The 26,652-nt window shown below is 38.4% G+C and overlaps 1 protein-coding gene across 22 annotated transcripts in view; it reads left to right on the forward strand.

Moving 5' to 3' along the window:
- Positions 1 to 26,652, forward strand: part of LOC109422898 (disintegrin and metalloproteinase domain-containing protein unc-71) — a 1,549,374-nt gene that overhangs the window by 771,875 nt on the left and 750,847 nt on the right. For 21 of the 22 annotated variants that reach the window (XM_062845411.1, XM_062845413.1, XM_062845424.1 and 18 more), the window contains one exon: positions 8,207 to 8,577. In XM_062845411.1, the coding sequence (XP_062701395.1) occupies positions 8,207 to 8,577 (371 nt within the window). The remainder of the gene's footprint in view (positions 1 to 8,206; positions 8,578 to 26,652) is intronic. The other variant, XM_062845419.1, reaches the window with a different exon arrangement.

Consider the following 26,652-nt stretch of genomic DNA (forward strand, 5'->3'; position numbering starts at 1 on the left):
ATAATCTTCACCAGAACGTTCCCGAATTCTCCTCACCAGAACGTCTTTATTCAAAAGATTTGGTATGCGGTTTCTCAAAAAGTTTCACCAGGAAATTCCTCCTAGGAATCCTTAAAAAATTTCTCCTAGATTCCTTCAATTATTTCGCAAGAGACGCATCCAATAGATTTATTAATACTTTCTGAGATATCTGAATTTCTAAAGTGTACTTGAGAAATTCCTTCAAAGATTTTGTCAAAAATTTGGGCTCAAATTCGTCCATAAATGTCTGCAGACACTTTTTCAGAACTAAAGGACTTTTTTCCAAGGATTTTTTTTTCAGAAAAGTCCTTTTAAAAATTCATTCAAGGGTTCCTCCAAGAATTCCTTGAAAAAGTTCTGTAGAGAACTCTGCAGAAACTCCTACAAATATTTTTAATGAAATTGCTGCTGGGATTCCTTTAGGGATTTCTGCAAGACTTGTTCAAGATATTCCTCTACATTTTTTCCAGATGTTTTTTTCCTAAAATTCCACAAAAATAGCTGGTGTTATGCTTGAAAGTCCTTAAAGGAAATCTTGGTGATATATTTAAAGATTCCCAGAAGCAATTCTTGAGATATTCCTGGAGAGATTTCCGAAAAAGAAATCGTAAAACAATTTTTGAATTTATCTCTGATGGAACTTCGTGATAAATGCCTGAGAGAATATTCGAAGAAACTTTTTAAAATTGCTCCTCAATTCCTAGAAAAAAATCAGAAGAAACTTCCGGAGGAATGTCTGCAGAAACGACAGACAAAAATACTTGTGGAATTCTCAAAGAAACTCCTAGATATATTTCTGAAGATTTTTTGATTTCGTGAAGGGATTACTAAAAATCTTCTAAGTCTTGTACCGACTTTTCGAACCCTCTAAGCAGAATACTCTCTTCGAATGTGTGTAATCAGTTGCATACCTTTTAATTCCGCCCTATGTTGCTTATCCTTTGACAGATACGCATATTTCGACTACCACCTGTAATCTTCCTCAGTGTCAGTTATCCACTCTTTTAAGTATTACTTAGGGAAATTTCTGTAGGGAATTCAGCAGTAACAAAAAGGAAATTCTGGAGGAATTTCAAGGAAGAAGTTTATGAAAAAAATGATTTTTTGAAGAAGAATTTTGTAGAAGATCTCCAGGATATTCCTCAGAAAGCATACATAGAAGAATTTCCTGAAAAAATCTGCCACGGAATACATTTTGGAGTAATCTCTGCAGACTTCACTGAGTGAATATTTGGAAAATTTCCTAAAGCATTACCGGAAAAATGTCAGAGAGAATCCTTTAAGAAAAATCTGAATGAATCCTAAGCATTTCCTACTAGAGGAACAACTGGAAAAACTTCCAGAATATTTTTTTGAGAATTTTCTAGAAAATATGCTAAATAAATGCATGAAAAAATCCCTGACTATATTTGGTAATACTTGAAAGAACCTCTGAAGAAATTCTAACAATAATTTCTGAAAGAGTTTCTTGAAAAAATGTGGATTTATAATGGAAAAGCCTAGAGGAATTTCTGAAAAAAAAACTTCAAATCTCTTTAAACATTTTCTTCAGGAATTTCATCTTCTGAAAAAATCTTTGGTAAAATTTTTAGAAGAGTTGCTTTAGAAATTTCCGAAAGAATTCCGGATGAATTCCCAAGTAAAAAAAATAGTGAACGAAATTCTGATAGTGTTCCTGAAGGAATAACCTTGGTAATGCTAGAAGAAATGCGTGCACGAACATCTGTGGCAATCATTGAAGCTTTTTCTAAAAGAAGCACTGAAGGAACATAGGGAGGACATTTTTAAGAGACCCCTGGGTTTGTTTCAAAATAAATCTTTTGAGAAATGTCTTCAGAACTGAACAAATTTTCAAAGCAAGCAGGAATTCTCATTGAAATTATTTTAGGGAATCCTTCAAGAATATTCTTTCAAAAAAATCCAGACAAATGTTGATAAATTCTGAATGAATTTCCATAGAAATCTCAGACTGCGTCCTAGGAGGTCATTGTGGTGATTTAAAAAAGAGTACATGGAAAGAAATATATTCTAAAAGAATTCTTGGAGAGTTCTTTAGAGCAATTTCTACTGAACTCATTAAAGGAACTTTCACAACAAAGTCACTCCCATGATCTTTTAAAATACTAATTAAAACTACTTAAGAGTAGTGATGAACTAGTTCACGGTATTCTTGGAAGGGTTTCCCAGAGATGTAATTCTAAATTAGGTGCAATATTGAAGTACTTTGCCTGGATTTGTGTCAGTATAGAAGCGCTGGAATTGGAAAACTATGAATAACTAGCTCTTATTTTACCATGACAGTAGAGTATATAACGATTTCCCCTCGATTTAATCCAGACATCCTTCAATTTCAATAATTACTTCAAGAACCCGCCTGGAAAATTTTCCAAGCATCCTTAAAATAGTTAATATAAGAAATCCCCCAGACATTTATCCACGGGCTCCTCATGGAATTCTTCGCGAAGATTTCTACAACATTCATTTAAGGGCTTGAGATTCTTCTTGGGTTTACTCCAGTTTCATTTCGAAACTCTTGCCGATAATCTTGTTGAGAATCATGCAGGATTTATTCCAAGTACTCCCCGAGAAATTCTTCCTCGAGCTTTCTGAAGCATTGAAGAAGGAACCTACTCCACATGGAATCTTCCTCATATTCATTCTGGAATCAATCCGTTAGGTTTGATTCCAAGAACTCTTTCAGGAATAAATTCAAGAATTTCATCAGGGTTTTTTTGAGAATTTGTATGGCAACACTTCCGAAAATCTTTGCATAATTTCTTGAAGCAATGCTTCAGTGATTCTTCCAAAGATTCTCCTAGTATTTCCTTCAAAGATATTTTTTTCGGAAACTATTCCATTCAAAAAAAAAATCCAAGTTTATCTCTAAGATTTTCTCGGAGAGTTTTTTTTTTGCAGAAATATCTGAATAAGTCCTAGGAAGTCCTTGGAGTGTCCTTGAAAACCTATTAGAGGGATCTCTAGAAGTATTTCTGTAAACATTATTGAAGAAGTTCTTGGAGGCATCATTTGACAGAATTGGTAGAGGATTTTTCGGATGAATCCTTAGCGGTATTCATGGAAGTGTTTGTGGATTAGACCGGCCCACATTTGTATGACGAGAAAGAAAAGTTGGAAAAATTCACGGGGCACCCTTCAGAATCGTACCTTTGGATGAGAAGAACAATCTGTGAAAGATTCAGCTCAATCGGTTTAAAACTGAGCTGGCGCAAATGAGTTGAAGGTTTGTATGGGATTTTCAGTCCAAATGTATGGGAAATTGGATGGCCTACAGTCTCTCACTCAGTACGCCGGTTCAGAGAGTTCGATTTAGCTCAGAATTGAAAGAATGGGAGTTTATACCCTAAGGAACAATTTTGTAGAAGACCATATCATGATAAAACTTAATTTAGTTGCAGTTTCAGCTAACGAAAGCAGGATGAGGACATCTTCCCCCGTTTACTCTCGGTTGTTACATGCAGCACGTGTTTGTCGGTCAAAGCTTGCGCGCTACATCATAGGCAGCTATGTGATTCTTCATTGTTTCGATACCCGCACACATGCGTGAGCAATTGAAATGAAGGACAACATAGCCGCCTATGATGTAGAGCGCAAGTTTCGAACAGCAAACACGTGCTGCATGTAACAACCGAGAGTAACCAGGAGAAGATGTCCTCATCCTGCTTTTGTTAGCTGAAACTGCAACTAAATTAAGTTTTATTATGATATGGTCTTCAACAAAATTGTTCCTTAGGGTTTCAACTACCATTCTTTCAATTCTGAGCTAAAGCGAACTCGCTGAGCCGGTGTACTGAGTGAGAGACTGTAGGCCATCCAATTTCCCATATATTTGGACTGAAAATCCCATACAAACCTTCAACTCATTTGCGCCAGCTCAATTTTAAACCGATTGAGCTGAAATTTTCACAGATTGCTCTTCTCATGCAAAGGCACGATTCTAGAGGGTGCCCCGTGGAATTTTTCGACATTTTCGTTTTTGGGCCGGTCTATTGTGGATAAATGCCGAAAAGAATGCTAGAAGGATCATTAGAAGAATTTTTGGAGCAATTCCTAGAGGAACTCTGGAGGAATTTGTCCTCCTCTCCTCTTCTTGGCGTAACGTCCTCACTGGGACAAAGCCTGCTTCTCAGTTTAGTGTTCTATGAGCACTTCCACAGTTATTAACTGAGAGCTTCCTCTGCCAATGACCATTTTGCATGTGTATATCGTGTGGCAGGCACGAAGATACTCTATGCCCAAGGAAGTCAAGGAAATTTCCTTTACGAAAAGATCCTGGACCGACCGGGAATCGAACCCGTCACCCTCAGCATGGTCATGCTGAATACCCGTGCGTTTACCGCCTCAGCTATATGGAGGAATTTGTATTTCAAGGAATTTGCGGAGCGTATTTGGAGGATTCATGAGTTCTCTTGGAATAAGAGGTCCGAGGCGATTTCGTATTTCTGGAGGCTGCAGAAGATTTTGAGCAGGTTTCAGAGGCATATTGGAAGATTTCTGAGGGTCTCAGAAATGCAACAGGGGGTTTGGAGGGGGCTTCAGAAATTACAGTTTTTGGATCACTGTTGTTTGGGGAATTTTAGAGTTTTTTTAAAGCGATTCATAAACGTTTTAGTTGGTTTCACTCATATTCGTCCCTCAGTAAGCATTGGGTGAAGAGGCTATTAGCTCAAATCGTTTCCCCAATCCTGTTGTGTGGTACGCACGCATCATTTAATAATGAATGAAACGTCAACCAGATAGCTTCAGAGAATAGAGGCTCCATAGAGGATGGTGGTTCCACAAAGGATGGTGGCTCCATAGAGGATGAGGCGCTTTCTTAATCAATTGTGGCATATCGGCGTGGATGTCACCAGCAAGCCTTTCGGTTGATTTGCAGAAAATGACTTAATAGGCAAATGTTAGGAAAAGGAGAAACAGATAGAATAACTGAAACTAATAAATTGGTCTTCAATATCTTATTTTTCAATACTGGACTGTAAGTATTTAACAATGAATTGGAAAAAGAGCATGAACGACTAATATATGTTGCAGTTTGAATCGTTCTGAATTACAAAAGGTTGCGCCGAGTTTCATGAAATCAAAGGTTGTGAATAAATACGAATTATTTTAAATCCAGACAATTTTAATTATGCCCTGCGCAGCCAGAAAGTGTCATTATAATTCATTCTGCGTACGTAAATGAGTTTTCACATAAAACATTTCATCAACGTAAATTCCAACAATTACCGAATGGATCGGAAACCTCATTACGTTGACAATATCACCAAAAACCTACGCCTGAGCGAGTGCGCCGTCAAAAGCTTCTCTGTAGGTGAAGTGACAAAAGCCTTCCCTCTTGCCGTCATCCCATGCGGCACCGGATGATCATCCCATGACAACACCCGAAAATCCACCCGAAACCATGACAAAAGGTAGTGTGGTTTACCCACCACCCACGAATGAATAAAAAATCACTCGAGGCACGGTTGGTTATACCCTCTTCTCGGCTGACGGACGGACGGCTTAGCTGCGAGCTCCTGTATGATGCTCCCTAATTATGATCCAAATCCAGAAGGCAACCAACCGACCGACCGAGTGAACCATTTCAGTAGCAAAAACTACAAAACAGTGACGAAACTGAGCAGAAGCTGTCACCAGCTCAGCAGCACCTAACAAGCACAAGCGCGGGGGCGTTGATGTCGTTCTTCTGAGCCAACCCGACTCGTTCGTAGGCGCGGGGAATACCTAGTTGTAAAATGCCATCATGTGACTTGGGACTCGATCAGAAAAAAAATACACACATGAGAGGGAATGAGTAATGAGCTAGTGTGAGTATGCATGTGAAAGCGGATAAACTTTTCCTGAATTTTCGACTTCAGAAAGCTGGCGGAGGACCGAGGGCGACCGAGGCTGACTGACCGAAAGAAAGTTTCGGCCATGGTCCATTGATGTGGCTTGCTTGTTCTGTGGGTTTTTTTGCTTGGAGTTTTTTTTTTGCTCTGGAAACGTGATTACCAACTTACAAAATTTAATTACTTCAGCTTGGTTAAGTTGGTGTGGCCATTCATCGACGACGATGGATCAAGAGGAATCCAGACTATTTTATCCTCACATTTTTTTTTTGGGATGTGGAGAAGAAACTTTCCAACCTTTCCTTGTTGGCTACAACATATAATTTTCTCCAGTGTCGAGCGTGTAATAGAGTACCATCTTCGTCGGTTTTGGACGACGTTCACTCTGTTCGCTCTGTTAGCTCTGTTCGCTGCGTTCGCTCTGTTCGCTCTGTTCGCTCTGTTCGCTCTGTTAGCTCTGTTAGCTCTGTTCGCTCTGTTCGCTCTGTTCGCTCTGTTCAATCTGTTCGCTCTGTTCGATTTGTTCAATTTGTTCACTCTGTTTGCTCTGTTCGCTCTGTTCAATCTGTTCGCTCTTTCCGTTCTGTTCTCTCTGATCGCTCTGTTTGCTCTGTTCGCTCTGTACGCTTTGTTCAATCTATTCACTCTATTTGTTCTGTTCGCTCTGTTCGCTCTGCTGGCTCTGTTCGCTCTGTTCACTCTGTTCAATCTGTTCGCTCCTTCCGTTCTGTTCTCTTTGATCGCTCTGTTTACTCTGTTTGCTCTGTTCACTCTGTTCAATCTATTCACTCTGTTTATTCTGTTCACTATGTTCACTCAGTTCAATCTGTTCACTCTGTTTGATCTGTTCGCTTTGTTCGCTTTGATGTGGTGAAGAAATTCTCCAACCTCTTTTGTTGGCTACAACATATAATTTTCTCCAGTGTCGAGCGTGTAATAGAGTAGCACCTTCGTCGGTTTTGGATGAAAATCCTCGCCAACCAGTTGTTTTGGTCATCAAATTCATTTCTAAGGCAATCGTTCGTTCTGTTCGCTGTTTGCTCTGTTTGCTCTGTTCGCTCTGTTCACTCTGTTCAATCTGTTCACTCTGTTCACTCTGTTCGCTCTGTTCAATCTGTTTACTGTGTTTGCTCTGTTGATTTTGTTCGCTCAGTTCAATCTGTTCGCTGTGTTTGCCCTGTTGGCTTTGCTCGCTCTGTTCGCTCTGCTCGCACTGTTCAATCTGTTCACTCTGTTTGCTCTGTTCACTCTGTTTGCTCTGTTGGTTCTGTTCGTTCTGTTCATTCGGAGTACTTTCACGATTAATCGTAGAAAAAAAATGTTTCAAAAAGAGGGATGACAAATGCATTACTTATTTTCCCTACATTGTTCACTTCTTTCAGAGATACTTGGCGAAAACAGTGATTTCCTGTCTGACCACGGCGGAACGACATATAATTAGTGCTCCTCCACCACCACCTCTCGTGGTGGTCCAGCAAAAAGTCAATTATTCCAATCCAAATCCACGACGACGAGACACGAGGAAAAACTTACTCCGCCGAGGAGTTGTCAGGAATCGACATCAGCCCCTGCCAGCAGAGGGTGCTCTCGTCAGCATGGAAATAACCACCCGGACAAAGCACTGCGCTGGCTGCGCTGCTGACTGGTGCCCCAATATGTACCCATAGCAGAAGCGACAATCATAGCGTGTCGGTCGTCGTAAATGGCATTATTTGCGTTTAATTTAATTACAGTTTTAGCAAAATGAAAATTAAATTAAAACTTGCTCTCATCACCACTGCTGACTGGCACCAGTCGCCACCGGTGGTGCCGCATCAATTCACCGGAACGCACTCCCAGAAATGGGGAACATTTCGGTCATACAGTTCTGAGCTTTTATGGCGTCTGCTTTTACAAACTTGGATAATCACGCTACAGTTTGGGAGAGAGAATCGTTTTGACTGAAGAAACTCGACTATACCTCGTTTTGGTTTCTTTGTTAGCTGGGAAAAGGGGATCAGGAAAACTAGTTTAACCAAATCAATTGATAAAAGATGTCGAGCGAACAGCGGAAAAGGTTGATAAATCAAATCTTTATTGTATCAAAGGGGTATTAAATCATATTATTAATCTACAAAAAATAAACTGCTTTGCTCTGTTAGGATTTGAACCCATGTCTTCGTGCATTCTGTCACGATACGTTATCCCACTCAGCCACAACACAGTTAGGCAACGATTAATCAGTATTGAATAGCTTTATTTGGTAGGTAGACAAAAGACTCTTTGATTGTGTACATTCTATTTCTCAATTGACCTCTAAACTAACCACTGCCCTTCTTTCTCCTCTAACCCAACAGGTGAGGTGGAACGACTGCTCAAGGAACACCAGCAGAATCAGGAGCTGGTGCACAAGATCGGTAGCAACATCTACCAGATCATCTACCCGGTGCAGCTGCGGCACCACGAGAAGATGGGTATCTCGACGCGAGAAGTCGGTGCACCAAAGGTACGCTATCGATCCAGAGCTTCTTCCTCCTTCTCACCACTACCACAACCACCACCACCACCATCATCTTCTTCTTCTTCATCCATGAATTCCATTAACCTACATCACCACAACTACAACAACTACTACCAGTCCAACCAAAATGCAACAACCACACGCACACGTAAATCGTACAATTACGCAAATGATGACACGATGAGTAGCGATGAGCTTTCCCGGATGGTACGTGTTTTGATTTTTGCAACCCCCTTCCTCGCATCAATGTGTGTGTGTTTGTGTCTCTAAAGTTTACCAATACGTATCTCTTTTGAAGGATATTATTTATTTGATTTTGAATTCCTAATGATTTCCTGTGTGGTTGATATGATGCTTGGAGATTTCTGATGATATGATACATACAACCTCGTCTGTTAGGAAACAAGCCCGAAAATGCAGCAGTTATGACAAAATCAATAAACTGAATTATTTAACAAAACGCAGAACCCGACCGTAGTTGAATATCAATTGACCACCATCAAGAACGAATGAAGTGAACTTCCATTAATATTGAAGAAGCATTGGATGTTATTTTCTAAATGGTGTTCAATTGATATAGATCTGATTGATCAGTAGTGCCAATCCAAGTTCCAATCAGTCCATATCAGCGTGCAGATATTTTATCGTGCACGATTTCGTGAGCAAAAACACGAGGAGCCAAAGCCGCAGCTCGTCAGTGCTATTCGTCCCTCGAGAAAGAACTACAACGTTCATCTAATCTCAGCAAAAGAAGGGTGGGTCATCGAGATTCATTTTCGCTATTTAGGCTGATACAAATTTTATTTTGACTTTTTGTCTCCCCCCCCCCCTTCAAACATTTTAGGCTGGATTTTGCATTTTGAGGGGGCAGATAAAAAAATATTTATCAAAATTTCGGGTCTTGCTCAAAATTCTTTAACAAATCCGATGAGTTTTTAATATTTTTCAAATTAAATGCTTTATTTTTTTTATCCCCCCCCTCGACCGGTCAAAGAGTGGTAGGACAAAAAGTGAAATATATATTTGTAACGGCCTTATGGTTCTTGGTCATGGTCACATACACAGGCACATACGTTTAATACTGACCACACCTTATTTGGACTCACCACATATATTTTATAGTAACAGAATCTACATATTTACATTTTGGAATATTTAAAATTAAAAGCATATTCGTATGTCTTTTAGCCAAGTGTACGTTAAAAAGGTAGAGGGCCAATATAGCCGAGGCGGTAAACGCACGGGTATTCAGCATGACCATGCTGAGGGTGACGGGTTCGATTCCCGGTCGGTCCAGGATCTTTTCGTAAAGGAAATTTCCTTGACTTCCTTGGGCATAGAGTATCTTCGTGCCTGCCACACGATATACACATGCAAAATGGTCATTGGCAGAGGAAGCTCTCAGTTAATAACTGTGGAAGTGCTCATAGAACACTAAGCTGAGAAGCAGGCTTTGTCCCAGTGAGGATGTTACGCCAAGAAGAGAGAAGAGAGAGAGAGACGTTAAAAAGGTACAATCTTTTAACTACCGTCGTGCGGGGCTACTTTTGAAATGCGGGGCTACTTTGGACACTTTTGATTATGGATTTTTTGAATTCAAAATATGGTTCAAATCTGTTTGATGTCTTAGGAACTAAGGACTGTTCATTTTATAAAGAGGACACCTTATTTGTGTGATATCTTTTTTATTTTTCAATAAAATCATCATCGGTTTTTTGCATAAATTTCCATAGCTATTCTACAGTGTAGGAAAAATATAACATTATACAAATTGTCCTTAATTATGGAACTGAAGCGGTTTTCGTTAAAACTCAATAAAACCCCATTTCTCAAAATTCTACACAACTTTCCACATACATAACTTTAAAATTTTCATGAACTTTTCAATGTGTTGGGAACTAATACCATTCTTCTAAAGGTAGAGTGTAATAGTTGGTCAGTAATAATGCACAAAACATGATACAGCTTGATATAGTAAGTTGCCTTGTTATCAATGAAATTGATAAAAAATACTTATTAAGGTCCAGTGATGCAATAACACTACGGAATCAGTTCAAAGTTTGTCCAGTATAGAAGAGAATCGCATTCTAAATGATACCGAAGAAAATATGCTTTAAAGTACATTTTTCATCATAAATATAATACTTAATGATGACCATAATGAAAAATTGCATACTTTTTGCTTCATAAATGCAAGTTTTTGATTCTAGAGAAGCTTATTATTATTTATTTTCAGCAAGGTCTGACCCTATGTGATTATATACCTTATTTGAAAATAACTACATGTTAATTTTTATTTTCGACATTATTGTTAAGTTGTATTTGCAATAGAGTACATCGTTAATTAGAAGAACCTTCAAAGAACGAAGCGGTTATATCTCCGATAACTGCCATGAAGCACAGTAACCAAGCCAACAATGCTATCAAGAAGCGGTTTTCTGCATTTGAAATTGCATTATTAGTACTTTCGACTAGATCCATTGAAAACATTCAAAATTTAATATTTTTATACATTTTTGTTTAACAAATAAATTTTATACTGAAAATCGAGTCCAACTTGTAACTTTAATATCTCAACAACCATGATTCCGATTAGGTTTATATTTTGCCAGAATATGTATCACTCAAACTGCTACTGCATGGCAAACACTTTTATGCATTTAAAAACGATACACCGATGTTTTACAGAAATTTTGTGTTTATCTTTAGTTTTTGGGAATTGAAAAATTGATCTCTCGAAACACTTTGCCACATTTCTATGAAGTTTAATAATTTTAACCCAATTTATTTATGGTTATTATCTGCTAATTTAATGTACTGAACAACTAACCAAGGCTGCTCAAATTTGAACTACGTGTTTTCTTTTTATAGCCTTGCAAAGTTGTCCTCTTTATAAAATGAACAGTCCTTATTATAAAGCAATAGTTTTCCCTTCATTTGGTTGAAATTATTTTTCAAACAGACCGTTTATTGCTTGTCAGGACGCGAAACAACATCGAATAAACCAATATAATATACATAACGTATCAGAACATTTGGTCTGTAGGCATTGTTTCTACAGTTCATAAATTTCAAAGGGTTGACCAATTCATTCAAAATGTATCAACGTAGTATATACAATCGAATATTTGTATCGTTATACGTTATAAATGACCGTTTCGCCCAAATAAAGGATTGACGGTCCTTTTTCAGGCTATCTATATAGCAATATCACGCTGCTCATAATACCAAAGGTAGCACAGAACCATCTTAAAACGCATATTTTTATTGAAATTATGTATGATACAGTATACTACAGTATTGGTACAATGTAGTTTTCCAAATAGCCCTGGAATTTGAAATGCAGTTTTGTTATAGATAAAAATGTCCAAAGTAGCCCCCATCTGGTTGTATATGAGATGTGTCCGATTGGTGTATGAACAACTTTTTTGTTTATTGATGGATTTAGCTCAAATTTTGCATACATCCTACATACATACTCACAATTATTGTGTATAAAAATTGCGGAAATTCATTCACTAGTCTGGGAGTTATAATGTCATAAAGTTGAAAAACCATGAAAAAGTGTATAAAGAAGCCCCGCACGACGGTATATGGCTTCTAGTATCCAGGCTACGAAGACGTAATTGAAACCTCTCAGAGAAAAGTGTCACCACATTGGAGTCTATTAAGCCTTGGTCGGTTCAGCTGGGGGTCCCAGGAGAGAAATCCAGGATTGAAATTGAAGGCACAAATGTCCCGAATGGAGAATAGCGTGCCTTTGGAGGCGGCCTTCTGAGGGTTTAAGTTCAGGGTGGTTGAACGTACCTCAGTCCCGAACACAATGCAATACTAGGAAAATTTAGCTTATTACACAACATTTCATTATTAGATTCCATGCTCGGAATTGTTTAATAAATATTTTCAATAATTAGTTTTTTCAGTAGATTTGTGGAAATTTTCTTGGCAATTGCTTCGGTAGTTCTTGGACAATTTGTTGGGCAACTTATTTGGGGATTCCTTAGGTTCTTCCTTTAGGAAACCCCTCAGTAATACATTTGACTTTAAGAGTTTGTTTGAAAATTGTTTTGGATTCTCACTGGAAATTTAGTGCGATTTTTTATTTCGGCACATCATTTAAAACTTCCAGCAGTTATTCATTTGGATACTGCTGCGACAATTCCTTAAGGGTTTATCTTGACAAGTATTTTAGTGTTTTTGCCTTTCTCGTACACTAAGTGTACTGGAAAGGCTATATGTTCACTCCAAAAATGACTTTTTGATAGAAGGCCCGGAGGGTCAAATCACATATACCAATCGACTCAGCTCGACGAATTGAGGTGATGTCTGTGTGTGTGTATGTGTGTGTATGTGTGTGCGTGTGTGTGTGTCTGTATGTGTGTGTACAAAAAAAAACTCACATCACTTTTTGGCAGTAAACCTCATCCGATTTCAATGACCGACGGTTCATTCGACGTGGAATCTGGTCCCATTGTTTCCTATTGAAAATGGTTCGGATCGGTTCAGCCGTTCCGGAGATATGGCCATTTAGGTGTTCCGGAACGGTACCCCAGGAAGGGACCAGATATGAAAATGCATTAAACCTATGCATGCGACACATCAAACCACGGTATTTTCGATAACCTGATGAGCGATAAGCAGAAAAATAGTCTAAGACCACATCTGAACCGGTAGTGTTCCGGAACCGGTTCCGGGTGTCCCGCCGGAAGTGGCAAATATCAAAGTGGACCAAACCCATGCATGAGACACATCAAACCACGGCATTTTCGATAACCTGATGAGCGGTAAGCAGGAAAATAGTCTCAGACCATATCTGAACCGGTAGTGTTCCGAAACCGGTTCTAGGCGTCCCGCTGGAAGTGGCCAAATATACAATTGAATCAAACCCATGCATGCGGCACATCAAACCACGGCATTTTCGATGACCTGATGGATAATGAGCAGGAAAGTTATCTCAGACCATATCTGAACCGGTAGTGTTCCGGAACCGGTTTTAGTCGTCCCGCTGGAAGTGGCCAAATATACAATTGAACCAAACCCATACATGCGACACATCAAACCACGGCATTTTCGATGACCTGATGGACAATGAGCAGGAAAACCATCTCAGACCATATCTGAACCAGTAGTGTTCCGGAACCCGTTCCGGGGTTCCCACCGAAGTGGTTAAATCTGAAAGAGAAACAAACCCGTACATTCGTCACATCAATTACACTAGTTTACAAAATAAAACGAAAGTCGTGAACTTCTGTCAACGACCAAAATTTTTGAAGCACAATTTAGTGCTGATTTCAAAACCGACCTTCAAAAAATTTTAAGTAGAACAGTTTTTGAGTTATAGCTCAATATCGAGCTTTACAACTTTTCAAAATATGTAATTTATTAAAATTCAAATATTTTGCGTTTTGTTCAACCAATTTTTAATCTTTATCCATAAATTGAAAGCTGAATACATTACCATTCGATTATCTGAATACAAGTTTTGCGTCAGATTGATGAATTTCAAGATATTGGCGAGTTTTAGGGACGATCTCCTTAAGTTTTAGCAAAATTCCCAAAATTTTTCAAAGAAATGTATTTTTTTCAATAAGAAAAAAACAATTTAAAAATTCTTTCTCGACGTGTATTTGACACATCATATGTAGGCGAGTTACAGTAAAAATTTCAGCTCAATCGGAGCATTGCTTACGGAGAATGAGATGGTTAAAGTGAACGACTTTGCTTATAAATAGAACAAACATCGATTTCAAATCATCAACCTTGTATGGAAACTCGAAAAAATTTCCGCTCTACTGTAATTTTTTTCCTTCTCGTTTTCGAACTCAGGGCATGATCCTACACCAAAAATGATCATCAGCTTACCGAGTTCAAAAATGCTGTAAACTAGTGTTAGCGGCTTTTTAGATTACCTAATGAACGGTCAGCAAGTGTTTCGGAATCGGTTTTGAGTGGCCGGAAGAGGCCAAATCCAGGCATGTGACACATCAAATCGTGGCTTTTGCGATAACCTGATGAACAGTTAGCTAGAAAATAGCCTTACGTCACACTAAAGACAACTGGTAGTGTTCCGGAATTGGTTCCGAGAGTCCCGTCGAAATTGTCAAACCCTGCATGTGACACCTTCAATTTGCAGCGTTTTTGGTTAACCGATGAACAGCTAACAAGATAATAATGTTAGACCAAATGGATGCGGTACATCAAATCACGACCAGTCTTGTAAACATTCGACACTTTTTACTACCTTCATTTCGTTGCCGCAGTCGGGTGTCAGTCGGCTGTGTTACATTCGTGCGCTATCGTTACCTCTTACCTACACACAACACGAGCAGTAGAACGAAGATCAATAAACATAAGAAAGGGTCAAATCAATGTCATCTGACACGATGACATGTGTCTAATTCTAGCTTTACGCATAGATTTTCAGCCAATTCCGATTATGAATGTTAATATTAGTTTATTATTGCATGTTGCATTGAATATGACACACAGATGGGCAACATAGCTCTTATTATGGCAGAAGACAGGAATAACACAAGCCGAACCGTCTCCCGAAGCCGCTATCGTGGTGAAGTGCATTCGTTTGACATTTTTGTTTCGAACAGTAGTTTGATTGTTTGTGTTGCGAATGTCGGAAACAAAGGAGGCCGAATATTGATGAAAAGGTTCAAATGACTGTGATTTCTTACAAGACTGATCACAACTTATCGACAACCTGATGGAAAAATAGGGTCAGACCACATTAGATTCCCGGTAGTGTTGTGGGTTCAGCTGTGGCTTCGAAAGTGGTTAGAAGTAAAAGTGAAGCAAACCCATTCATGCGATATATCAAATCGCGGTGATTAGGTAAAGGTGAATAAATAGCAATAAAATATTCTCAGACCATAATTGGGACTACCGGTAGTGTCATGGTCCAAGACTCATGGAATCAGATTCGGCTATCCCACCGGAAATTACCAAATATAAAAATGAACCAAACCCATACATACGACACATCAGATCGCAGATTTTTTGATAATCTAATGAACGATTAGCAAGAAAATAGCCTTAGATCACATCAGAGACTAGCTGTTGTGTAGCAGAACCAACGTTTATGTGAAAAATTAAATCGTGGCTTTGTTTAATGGCCTGATAAACATTAGGCATGAACAACAGTGACGAACATGTCTAAGTTCTCATATATAAGAACAAAATATAGACAAAACTAAAGCGATCTCATCAAATCGTACCATTTCAGATTCCTAAGGTGTAAATTTATAGCAGTATGGGTCAACGTTGAATGGAAAAATAAGAATTTGATCGCGTCAACAGAAGATGGTGGCTGTTTTAAGGAATTTTGAGCTCTAAAACTATGTAAAATAAGTGTATTTGGTATGGGAAATATGTTCGAAGTCCACCAGAGTATCCAAGATAGCGGTCCAAAGTCCAAGATAATGGCCCAGTATTCAAGTTAGTGCCTATTTTATAGGATTGAATTGTGGGCATATTTTGTATGAAAATATGTCCAGAATTCAAAATTTGTAATCAGAAAACCCAAGCTGTGCGCTGTTTCACAAGGTCTGCAATATGACTATAGTTTGAATGGGGAAGAATGCCGGTCTTTGTCCAAAACTGGTAACCAGAAAATCATAAACGACATGCCAAAATTCAATACGGCACTATTTTATGAAATTTTAGGTGCAGAGTCCAAAAATGAATACCAGAACATCCAAGACGGTGTCTCAATGTTCAAGATGGCGGTTAGTCTAGGTGGGGTAGATATCCGGAGTCATAAAATGATGACCGGAAAATCTAAAATGACGTTGCAAAATTTTGCGGCTTCATGACACTTGGTTTGAGTTTTGGATCGTTGTCTTATACTTTCTGAATATTGGATGTTATGCTAATATAAAATGTATCCATATTGAGTAGATTTAGCAAGCAGTTTTCATTTTGTATTTATGTCAATGTCATTAACATGTCGCTCGAGTTTTGTTGAAAGAACATTTTAAAGCACGAGAAAGGTACCATCACCGCTAGGTGGATTAATTAGGGTATTTTTTCAGCAAATCTTTCGGAAGTTGTTTCCGGAATTTTCGCAGTCGTTTGGGAAATTAAGCATTTCTTTTTCGCTTCAGTAATTCTTTCGATATTTTTTTATTGTTTTGGCAATACTATTTAGAGGAATCAACCCAGAAATTCCTCTGGTAAGCCCATTAAGAATTCCTTTCGTAATACCTTTACTGTCTATTCAGCAATACCTCTGGGAATGGATTGGAATCCCTTTGGAATTCTCTCAGCAATTCCCTCAGCAATTTCATGAGCATTTTTTTTGACTTCAGTCGGCATTTTCTATGAGGAATCTCTTAGCAAATCATCCGGAAATACCTTGCTTAAGGATTAAAAAAAAATTGTGATTCTTCTGCAATTTTTATTGCAATTCCAATTCCTTCGTGAGTTCTTCAGTAATGCTTTTGGAAATTTCTGCGGCATTTTTTATTTTATGGAAAATATGTAACTTTGGCAATTCCTTTGAAATTTGCTACAATTTTTTTTAGAAATTTCATCGACAATTCTCTTTCTTTTGGAAATTAATTAGAAAAATTATTAAGTATTTTGTTGGGATTCAGATATTATTTTCAAAGTTTCTTAAATCTTTAGTTTCTTCGATTACTCCATTGAAGTCATTTTCGGTACTTACTTTTGGAGTTTCTTTGGCGATTCTCATAGAAGTTTTTTAGCCATTTCATTGAAACTTCCATGAAAACTCCTCCAACAAATCCATCGAGAATTTTTCAAGCAGTTTTATAGAAATTTCTTCGGGTTTATTCAATGACAGTTCCTTTGGACATTGGTTCGATAAATCTTTTGTCAGATGTTTTCGGTTGTTCTATCGAAAATAAAAATTTCTTTTGTAAGTTCCTTCTGAAAATGCTTAAAGGACAGAATTGTTAGAATCCCAAAATGGCCACTACAATGGCCGATTTTGGGACCTACTCAGATTTCGAGGGCACAAATCTCTTCATAAATAAAACCAGCGCACCCGATCTTCTTATTTTAAGCTTATTACAATTGATCAAGAACAGACTAATGATTTTCACAGTTGTTTGAAGCTTGCTTCTTGAGATCTGTGCGTCTGATGTTGTGATGCACTGTTGTCCTTAAAATTTTCTTCGAATTTGCTTCAGGAATTATGGGAATTTTCTTTTTAATTATGTTAGCAATACTTTTTTATGGCATTTATCCAGAAATTCCTTGAGCATTTTTTCTGACTTCAGTCGGCATTTACTTTGAGGAATCTCTTAGCAAATCATCCGGAAATACCTTGTGTTGACGGGGAGCAGAAATAGGGTCTAGACACTGGGTTCGTAGAAGCACAAAACACGCGATGTATGGTGCAGTACAACTTTAAACTTTCATGCCACAAAAGTTCAGCCTATTGGACGCAGTGGCTTAATTTCCCCAACAGGGGAGGAAAAAAAAACTTTAAACTAGAAATATATTTAGTCAGTAAATGTTTGAGGTTACATGAATGATTACTCACACTTTCAGTATATGCACGTTACCGACAAATTCTGCTCGGCCCACCTTTCAGCTAGTCTGATTCTAGCTGCAAATCATAGGCATTATTAATAGTCTGTTTAACATACATGATACAAAATCTTACTTTTAGAAAACTAATGTTTCTTCACAAATTCACTGTAGTTTATAGGCTCTATCTAACTTTAGAAAGCTGCAATTCAATAGACTTTAGTTAGGTATTTTTCAATTCTAGGTTCTAATTTAGTTGCAATTCATTTTAGCTTACAGTTGATCAACGAATACAGTTGAAATTTCGTGATAACAAATTCAGATTAGAAATTTTTTTGACCCGACACTGATTTCACCATGCACGATGTCCAAAAGATGAATTGTCATTGTTCGTTGTGTCGGTGCTGTCACCTGTCTTGTTTGACAGACTCCATCGCTCCTTAGAGGGGTCCATCAATAGCTAATTAGCAGCTGTGCAGCCAGCAGCAACACCTTGCTTAAGAATTAAAAAAAAGCATTTGTTATTTTTCTGCAATTTCTATTGTAATTCACATTTCTTCGTGAGTTCTTCAGTAATGCTTTTGGAAATTTCAGCGGCATTTTTTATTCTTTTTTGAAAATGTGTATCTTTGGCAATTCTTTTGGAGTTTGCTTCGTATTTTTTAGAAACTTCATCGACAATTCTCTTTTTTTGGTGAATGAATTTGAAAAATTATTGAGTATTTTGTAAGAAATCAGGAGTTCCCTTAAAAATTTCTTAAATTTTTTTTTCGATAGCCCTATTGAAGCTCTTTTCGGTACTTTCTTTTGAAATTTCTTTGGCAATTATCATAGGAGTTTCTTCAGCGATTTCATTGAAACTTCTTTTCAAACTCTTTCAACAAATCCTTTAGGAAGTTCCTAGCCAGTTTTTTTTTGGAAATTTCTTCGGATTTATTCTATGCCAGACTCTATGAGAATTCTTTTGAAAATTTGTTAGACAATTCTTTTATCAGATGTCTACGGCTGTTCTTTCGAAAATCACAATTACTTCTGGAAATGCTTTAAAATTCCATTCGAAATTGCTTCAGGAATTCATATGCTAATTTTCGTTTATTCATTTTCCTATACTTTTAATTATTTCGGCAATATGTACAGGATTTGTTTTTTTTTTCAATTTATTTAGGCATTTATTCGGAAAATCCTGTAGAATTCCCTCAGCAATTTGGACATGTTTTTTTACAAATCCTTTGGAAATTTCTTCGTCAAAGCATTTGAGAATGTCTTTGGCAATTTATTTGGAACTTTGTGCGAAACTATATTTGGAAATTTCATCAACAATTTTTTTTTCTAGAGACTTCACCGTTCTCTGCATTCGTCTCTTGAGGGCATTAACAATTCCTTTGATTCTTTGTAAATTCCCTCAGAACTCTGAGAAATTTCAATGAAATTTTTTTTCGAAAACTACTATCAAATATTTATGGAAATTTCTTGCGCAATCCCATTGGGAATTTCTCACCCAGTTTTTCAATTTTTTTTTTAAGTTTATCAAATAACAGTTCCTACGATACTCCTTTTGGTAATGAATTTCTTCTGATTTTTTGGCTATTATTTCGAAAAGTGCAATTTCATTATTAATTATTTTTGAAATCCCTTTGAAGTTTCTGTTTAATATTCCTTCAGCAGTTCCAGTTGTGAATTTCTGAATTTCCAAAGCATTGGTCTGAGAAAAGGCAGAAGGAAAGAAATTACTGAACGAATTGACCAAGAATATGGGTTAAGAATAGTGGAAGAAATTCCTAACATAATTTCCTGTGAAATATCATCACAGAACTAGTTTACAAAATAAAACCGAAAATCGGGAACTTCTACCAACGACCAACTATTTTCAAGCATAACCACGTCCGTGCACGTCGTACTCGACATGTTTTTGGGCATAACAGTATTTAAGTTGTAGCTTAAATCCGATTTTTACACAATTCACTCTAATATTTTTCCTTTGCATTTGAAAAAAATTACATAAAATTGATCATCAGCGGAGTTCAAAAATGCTATAAACTAGTGTGACTAGTTGAAAGAATTTACAGTGAAATTTTCGATGAATTTATAAACTTTAAAAAGGTATAACATTTCTGTTCGCACTATGCCGGGCAAATTCTGAGATCTGTGGATTGCCTAGAACCGAATCGACGCAGTTAGGGCGAGTCGGATTTCGGCCGCCTCAGTTCCTCAATCCTTAATTGCTCGTTGTTTCGTATTTATTGTTAAATTTTCTATTACTTTTTTGATGTTTTTAATTGGGATTTTTTCAATTCGTTATGGAAAAATCGGATTTATTAATGGGAAATTAAAACTTTTTTGTTGGAAAAATATAGTTTTTTTATTGCAATTGTCGATTTATTTGTGGAAATTTTGTCATTTTTTATTACTCAAAAATCAATTATCCACGGGAAATTTTGGTTTATTTATGCACTTTTTGATTTGTTTATGGAAATGTTGTAGTTTATTTTTGCTCCCACGCCTACTTCTTTATTGGCAATTTCTGATTTTGCTTTGGAATTTAGCCATTTTGTCAGCTAACTTACCGAAAAGTTGGTCGTATAATTTAGCTTGATTGGGAAAGATTTGATGCCAACTATGAGTTCAACAGTTTTGCAAAAAAAGCCCATGACGGAAAGAACGATCCTGCCGAAAATACATTCGTTTCGCTATAATACAAAAAATTAAAATAAAATCAATAAAAAAAATGTCGAAGAAATTCCAAAAATTTGTCAATAAGTATTCCCATAATAATTGACGCAAGTAGCAACCAATACATATCTTAGTATAGGCCTGAACCTATGTTCTGAAGTATTTACCTTGGAGTTACCGAAAAACTATCAACAACACAGCGTAACAAAAATTAACTTTTGGTCTGTCTCAAGATGCAAACTTATGTGTCTCCGAAGGTTTTTGGGCTGCTGAATCTGAATCCGGGCTCAGATTTGCTCCAACACGTCAGAATTTTGAGCTATACCTCAATTTATGGGGCAAAATATGCGATTTTGAGCTTTTTTGACTGCAAGCCATTAAGCATGGAAATATTTTTTTTAAGAAATCAAAAGGTTAATTGGTCAATTAACATCTAAATTAACGATTCATGCAAAATATTTCGTTTAACCAAATCAACTTTGATAGTTTTAAGCGATTTATGTTAGGTACGATATTTCCCATACAAGTCACCCTCCAAAAGTTGCATGCAAGTTTTCATACGAACATAAAATGCTTAAATCTATCAAATTTGATTAGGTAAAACGAAATATTTTGCATGAGTCGTTAATTTAGATGTTATTTGACCAATTAACCATTTGATTGCTCAAAAAAAATATTTCCATGCTTACCGGCTTGCAGTCAAAAAAGCTCAAAATCGCATATTTTGCTCTATAAATTGAGGTATAGCTCAAAATTGTGACGTGTTGGAGCAAATCTGAGTCCGGATTCGGATTCAGCGGCCAAAAAACCTTCGGAGACACATAAGTTTGCTCTTGTGACAAAAAAATGTTGCTCTGTGCAATTAATTATCGGAAAAACTAAAGATATTCCCAAAGGAATTTCTGAACAAATTCCATTGAAACTACCAAAGAAACTTCCATCTCATTGCCGAACGAATTTTAAAAGAAATTGCCTAATCATTCGGATTTGCCAAAGTACCTCTCAAAGAAATTGACGAAGGATGTACACAAAACAACAAAACATAAAGGTTGCCAGGAATTTCCTGTATACACACTTACAAAAAATCACCGATTTCGGAAATGTTTTACCAAAATCTCAACCGTTATGTTTATTTTACATTAAAAATCGGTTACGCTTGCAATTTTTACCGAACTTCGTTAGAGTTTGACAGATAAACGATAAGATTTTACCGAAATCCGGTAACATTTTACATAATTTCGTTAGAGACCCGTTACTGAATGCTTAGCAGTTGAGATTTCGGTAAAAGTTACCGAACACTACTAGCTGTGTAATTCCTGATATTTAATGAAACTCAACTTATATATATACAGGAAAAAGATGGATAAATTATTAGTGAAATTCCGAAAAAACCACAGCTCAGGTGAGATTTGAACTTACGACCCTTATTCGCTAGACAAGTGCTTTTCCAACTAAGCTACCGATAATGTTTATCCATCTTTTTCATGTATATATATGTTGAGTTTCATTAAATATCATTAATTGACCACACTGATTGGTATACCGAAGACTTTACCCTTAAGTTATGTAATTCAATTTTTTTATGAAAATTTTAAAATATTTTTATATTGAGTATTAGTGTGGGTCATTGGAACCGTTTTCTCAGATCAAAGCTTTTTTGGTTCCATTTCGGGTTCTGAGTATCTGTGCAAAATTTGAGCACGATCGGTTGCGTCTACACTTTGCGCATTGCAATTGAAATTTGTATGGGTTTTTTGTATGGGAAAACATATTTTTTTGCATTTTTGTCATAAGTTGAAAAAGTTTGTCTGAAACGTTTTAACCGTGTGAAGTAATAGCCTAGGCCCTAGGATGTTTTGAAAAACTTTGTCAAAGACCGTAAAACACTCCGATGCTTGTAGAAACAGTTATGTTCAACCAACCGCATGAATGTGTTTAAGTTTTAACATGTAAAGGAATAACAATAGCAACAAAATCACACTGTTTCGGCAAGCAATGCAAACGCTATAACTTTTTTCATGAGCATCAGATCACTTCGTGGTCTTCGACAAAGTTTTTCAGGACACCCTAGGCTGTGTTTTCACATTATCGGTTACATGGTTTCAGAAAAATTCAAGCTTCCCATGAGAGAAATGTAAAAAAATATGTTTTTCCATGCAAAATCCCATACAAACTTCAAACGCGATGCGCAAAATGTAGACATAACCGATCGTAAATAAAAAGAAAATCGGGTTAAATACTGTTCCTTTGAATTTCACTAAGAATTTGCATCCTTCGACAGATACGTATTTCAACCTCAACTGTAAGGTCGTCTTCAGTGTCTTGTACTTGACTCGACTACAAGACACTGAAGACGACCTTACAGTTGAGGTCGAAATACATATCTGTCAAAGGATGCAAACTCTTAGTGGAATTCAAAGGAACAGTACTTAACCCGATATTATTTTTATTTACAGATATTCCCCTAACAAGCCCAGGTTAATCATCATAACCGATCGTGCCCAAATTTTGCACAGTTATTTGGGTCCTGAAATGGGACCTAAAAACTTCGATCTGATGGGATACCATCAAATTTTTCCTTTTCCCATATAACGGATGACCCACTATTGAGTATCTCTAGATATTTTCTGTGCAATAATTTTGCTCTAGGTAATATAAGAATTTGCATGAAAAAAAACGTAATATTGTTAAAAATCTCCAGAAAACAGTGTTTTCAATTGTGCAGCGGACCTGGCATGATGGTTAGAGCACGTGACTGTCACGCTGAGGACCTGGGATCTAATCCCACTCCCGACAAACTCACACAAATGTGAGTTCTTCCTTCGGAAAGGAATTAAATCGTGGGTCCCGAGATGAACTAGCCTAGGGCTAAAAATCTCGTTAACACAGGAATAAAAAAAAGTTCTCAAAACTACAGTTTTGGTCAAATTCATATAGTAAACATTTCACATTCATGTAGAAGGCTGATAAAATTGTTCGGTGCCAAATTATTGCAAATCGGGGCGTCATTATAGCAAGTTGAAGTTACCGTTCACACTGTTTGGGAGGCGTGGCAGTTATGTTGAAAATCATGAAGCTTTAGTATGCATTTAACACAAATAACATTTAAAACGGTACTATGTACTTGTGTTCCATTCAACAAATCGTTTATTGGCACTGAACTCTTACTTTTCAACCATTAAAAAAATGCCAAAGCCCTGTTATTAAAAATCCACAATATAACAATCTTTCTCGTCCAGCAGTATAACTCATCCTGATTGGCACTCCGGATGTCGTAAAAAGCTTTTATCTGCTCGTTCCACATGTCCCATCCCCTTCCTTCCCTGTTCCCTTCGTTTTGTTGACACGTCCTTACGTAGCCACTTCTCAAATCATAAAAGAACGATCCAACAAAAAGTGTCACGCACGTCGTCGCATTTATTCTGGTATGGATGTGTGCTCTTCACACAGTTACGATCGCGCGGTGCTTTCTCCTTTGATAGCTCCTTCTGCTAAACGCATGTAAGTAATGACTGATAATTGATAATTTTTGTTCGCGCCATCATTGGACTGGGGCATACCCTTTCCCCGGTGTCGTAATAAACGACATATGTGCGTGTACCTTTTGTGGGGAGGAATGTCGTGTGCTGTTAGTTTTACGATCAAACTTTGGCGTCAACGTGGTTGGTGTTTTTATATATGCCACTCAATCCGGTGTTTGGTAGGTTCGTACTAGGTAGGTAGATATGCCAGCGATGAAAAATTATTGATAAAAGTTTATGATGGATCTGTATTTCACGAATGTGCTTTCACGTTTTTCTCCGTCAAGAACTTAGGGGAAATGGGGGTTTGAGGGTTAGGGGGACAAAGGTTTTGGGCAGGAAAAACATCAGGTCAGCTGGAGTGGAAGATTGGAAGATAGCCGAAAAAAACAGATGAAAGATATCGGAGTTGAAGACCCCTTGTAATTCCCAAGGTTTGGCTAGGGCAAATGTTTTGTAGACATGCTAAATCCAACTACACTACCGTTCGTTTACGTTCATTGTTACGTCTTTCGACTTAGGGACCGGTGATTATGACATGCCAATTCGTTGATCATTGGTCATCGATCGGGACAAAGTCCCGAGCTATTGTTGCAGTTCTAGTGCCCTGCATTCCCCGGTTATTTCCCAACTGGACCTCAACACCACCTCGGTCAAGTCGTCCAACAAAACACAGGTCCAAAGCCCCATCAGGTAGGCGTAGTCCTGACCTTCAGCTCCTGGAAACCTCGTCAACATCTCCTCAGGCAGAAGCCACCATCATCCCGGGCACATTTCCTCGCCGAACCGGATGTCCTATACTACAAGCCTTGGCTGCTGCCACCACCATACGCTTTCAAGCCACCACCACCATCGCAGCCGTGGCGCTCGCTACCGTTAACTCCATTCATTTCATTTATTTTGTTAACATCAACTTCATGATAATACTGAATCAACAATTTGCCGCCATAATACTCGATTTGCAGCTGCAGCTCTCCAACGTCGGTCACGCCCAACGCTCGCTAGATCACGCTCCACCTGGTCCGCCCATCGTGCTCTCTGCGCTCCACGCCTTCTTGTACCAACCGGATGGTAAGCCAACACCAACTTTGCAGGGTTGTTGTCCAGCATTCTTACAACATGCCCTGCCCACCGTATCCGTCCAACTTTAGCCACTTTAAGGATGTTGGGTTCACCATAAAGTGCAGCGAGCTCGTGGTTCAACCTTTTCCACCACGCACCGTTCTCCTGCACGCCGCCGAAGATCGTCCTTAGCACGCGTCGCTCGAAAACTCCGAGTGCTTGAAGGTCCTCCTCCAGCATCGTCCATGTCTCGTGTCCGTAGAGAACCACCGGTCTTATTAACGTCTTGTACATGGTACATTTGGTGCGGGGGTGAATCTTTTTTGACCGCAGTTTCTTCTGGAGCCCATAGTAGGCACGACTTCCACTGATGATGCGCCTTCGTATTTCACGGCTCACGTTATTGTCAGCCGTTAGCAAGGAACCGAGGTAGACGAATTCTTCTACCACCTCGAAAGTATCCCCGTCTATCGTAACATTGCTGCCAAGGCTTGCCATGTCTCGCTCAGTCCCACCTACCTACATGTACTTTGTCTTAGCCGCATTCACCATCAGTCCCACCTTTGCTGCTTCGCGTTTCAGGCGGGTGTACAGCTCTGCCACCGTTCCAAATGTTCCAGCAATAATATCCATGTCATCCGCAAAACAGACATATTGGTCGAATTTCGTGAAGGTCGGACCCCGGCTGTTGGGCCCGGCTCGTCGCATAACACCTTCCAGGGCGATGTTGAATAGTAGGCAGGAAAGTCCATCACCTTGTCTTAGTCCCCGTCGAGATTCGAATGAACTGGATAGTTCACCCAAAATCCTTTCACTGTTCTGCACACTGTCCATCGTTGCTCTTATCAGTCCGGTAAGCTTCCCGGGAAAGCTGTTCTCGTCCATGATTTTCCATAGCTCTGCGCGGTCGATTCTGTCTATGCCGCTTTGAAATCGATGAACAGGTGATGCGTTGGGACCTGGTATTCACGGCATTTCTGGAGGATTTGCCGTACGGTGAAGATCTGGTCCGTTGTCGGCCGGCCATCGATGAAATCGGCTTGGTAACTTCCCGCGAACACATTTACTTTAGGTGAAAGACGACGGAAGATGATCTGGGATAGCACTTTGTAGGCGACATTCAAAATGGTGATCGCTCGAAAGTTCTCACACATTAACTTGTCGCCTTTTTTGTGGATGGGACAGATTATCCCATCCTTCCACTCCTCCGGTAGCTGTTTGGTTTCCAAATCTTGACTACCAACTGGTGCAGACAGGTGGCCAACTTTTCCGGGCCCATCTTGTTCAGTTTTGCTGCGATACCATCCTTACCAGCCGCTTTGTTGTTTTTGAGCTGGTGAATGGCATCCTTAACTTCCCTCAGCGTGGGAGTTGGTTCGTTCCCGTCCTCTGCATAAACATAATCATTTCCTCCGCTGCCTTGGTCCTCCGTGCCAACATTCTCTTCGCCATTCAGGTGCTCATCGAAGTGCTGCTTCCCCCTTTCGATCACCTCACGTTTGTCCGTCAGGTGGCTCCCGTC

This window comes from Aedes albopictus, chromosome 1, assembly GCF_035046485.1.
Source record: "Aedes albopictus strain Foshan chromosome 1, AalbF5, whole genome shotgun sequence".
Taxonomy (NCBI): domain Eukaryota; kingdom Metazoa; phylum Arthropoda; class Insecta; order Diptera; family Culicidae; genus Aedes; species Aedes albopictus.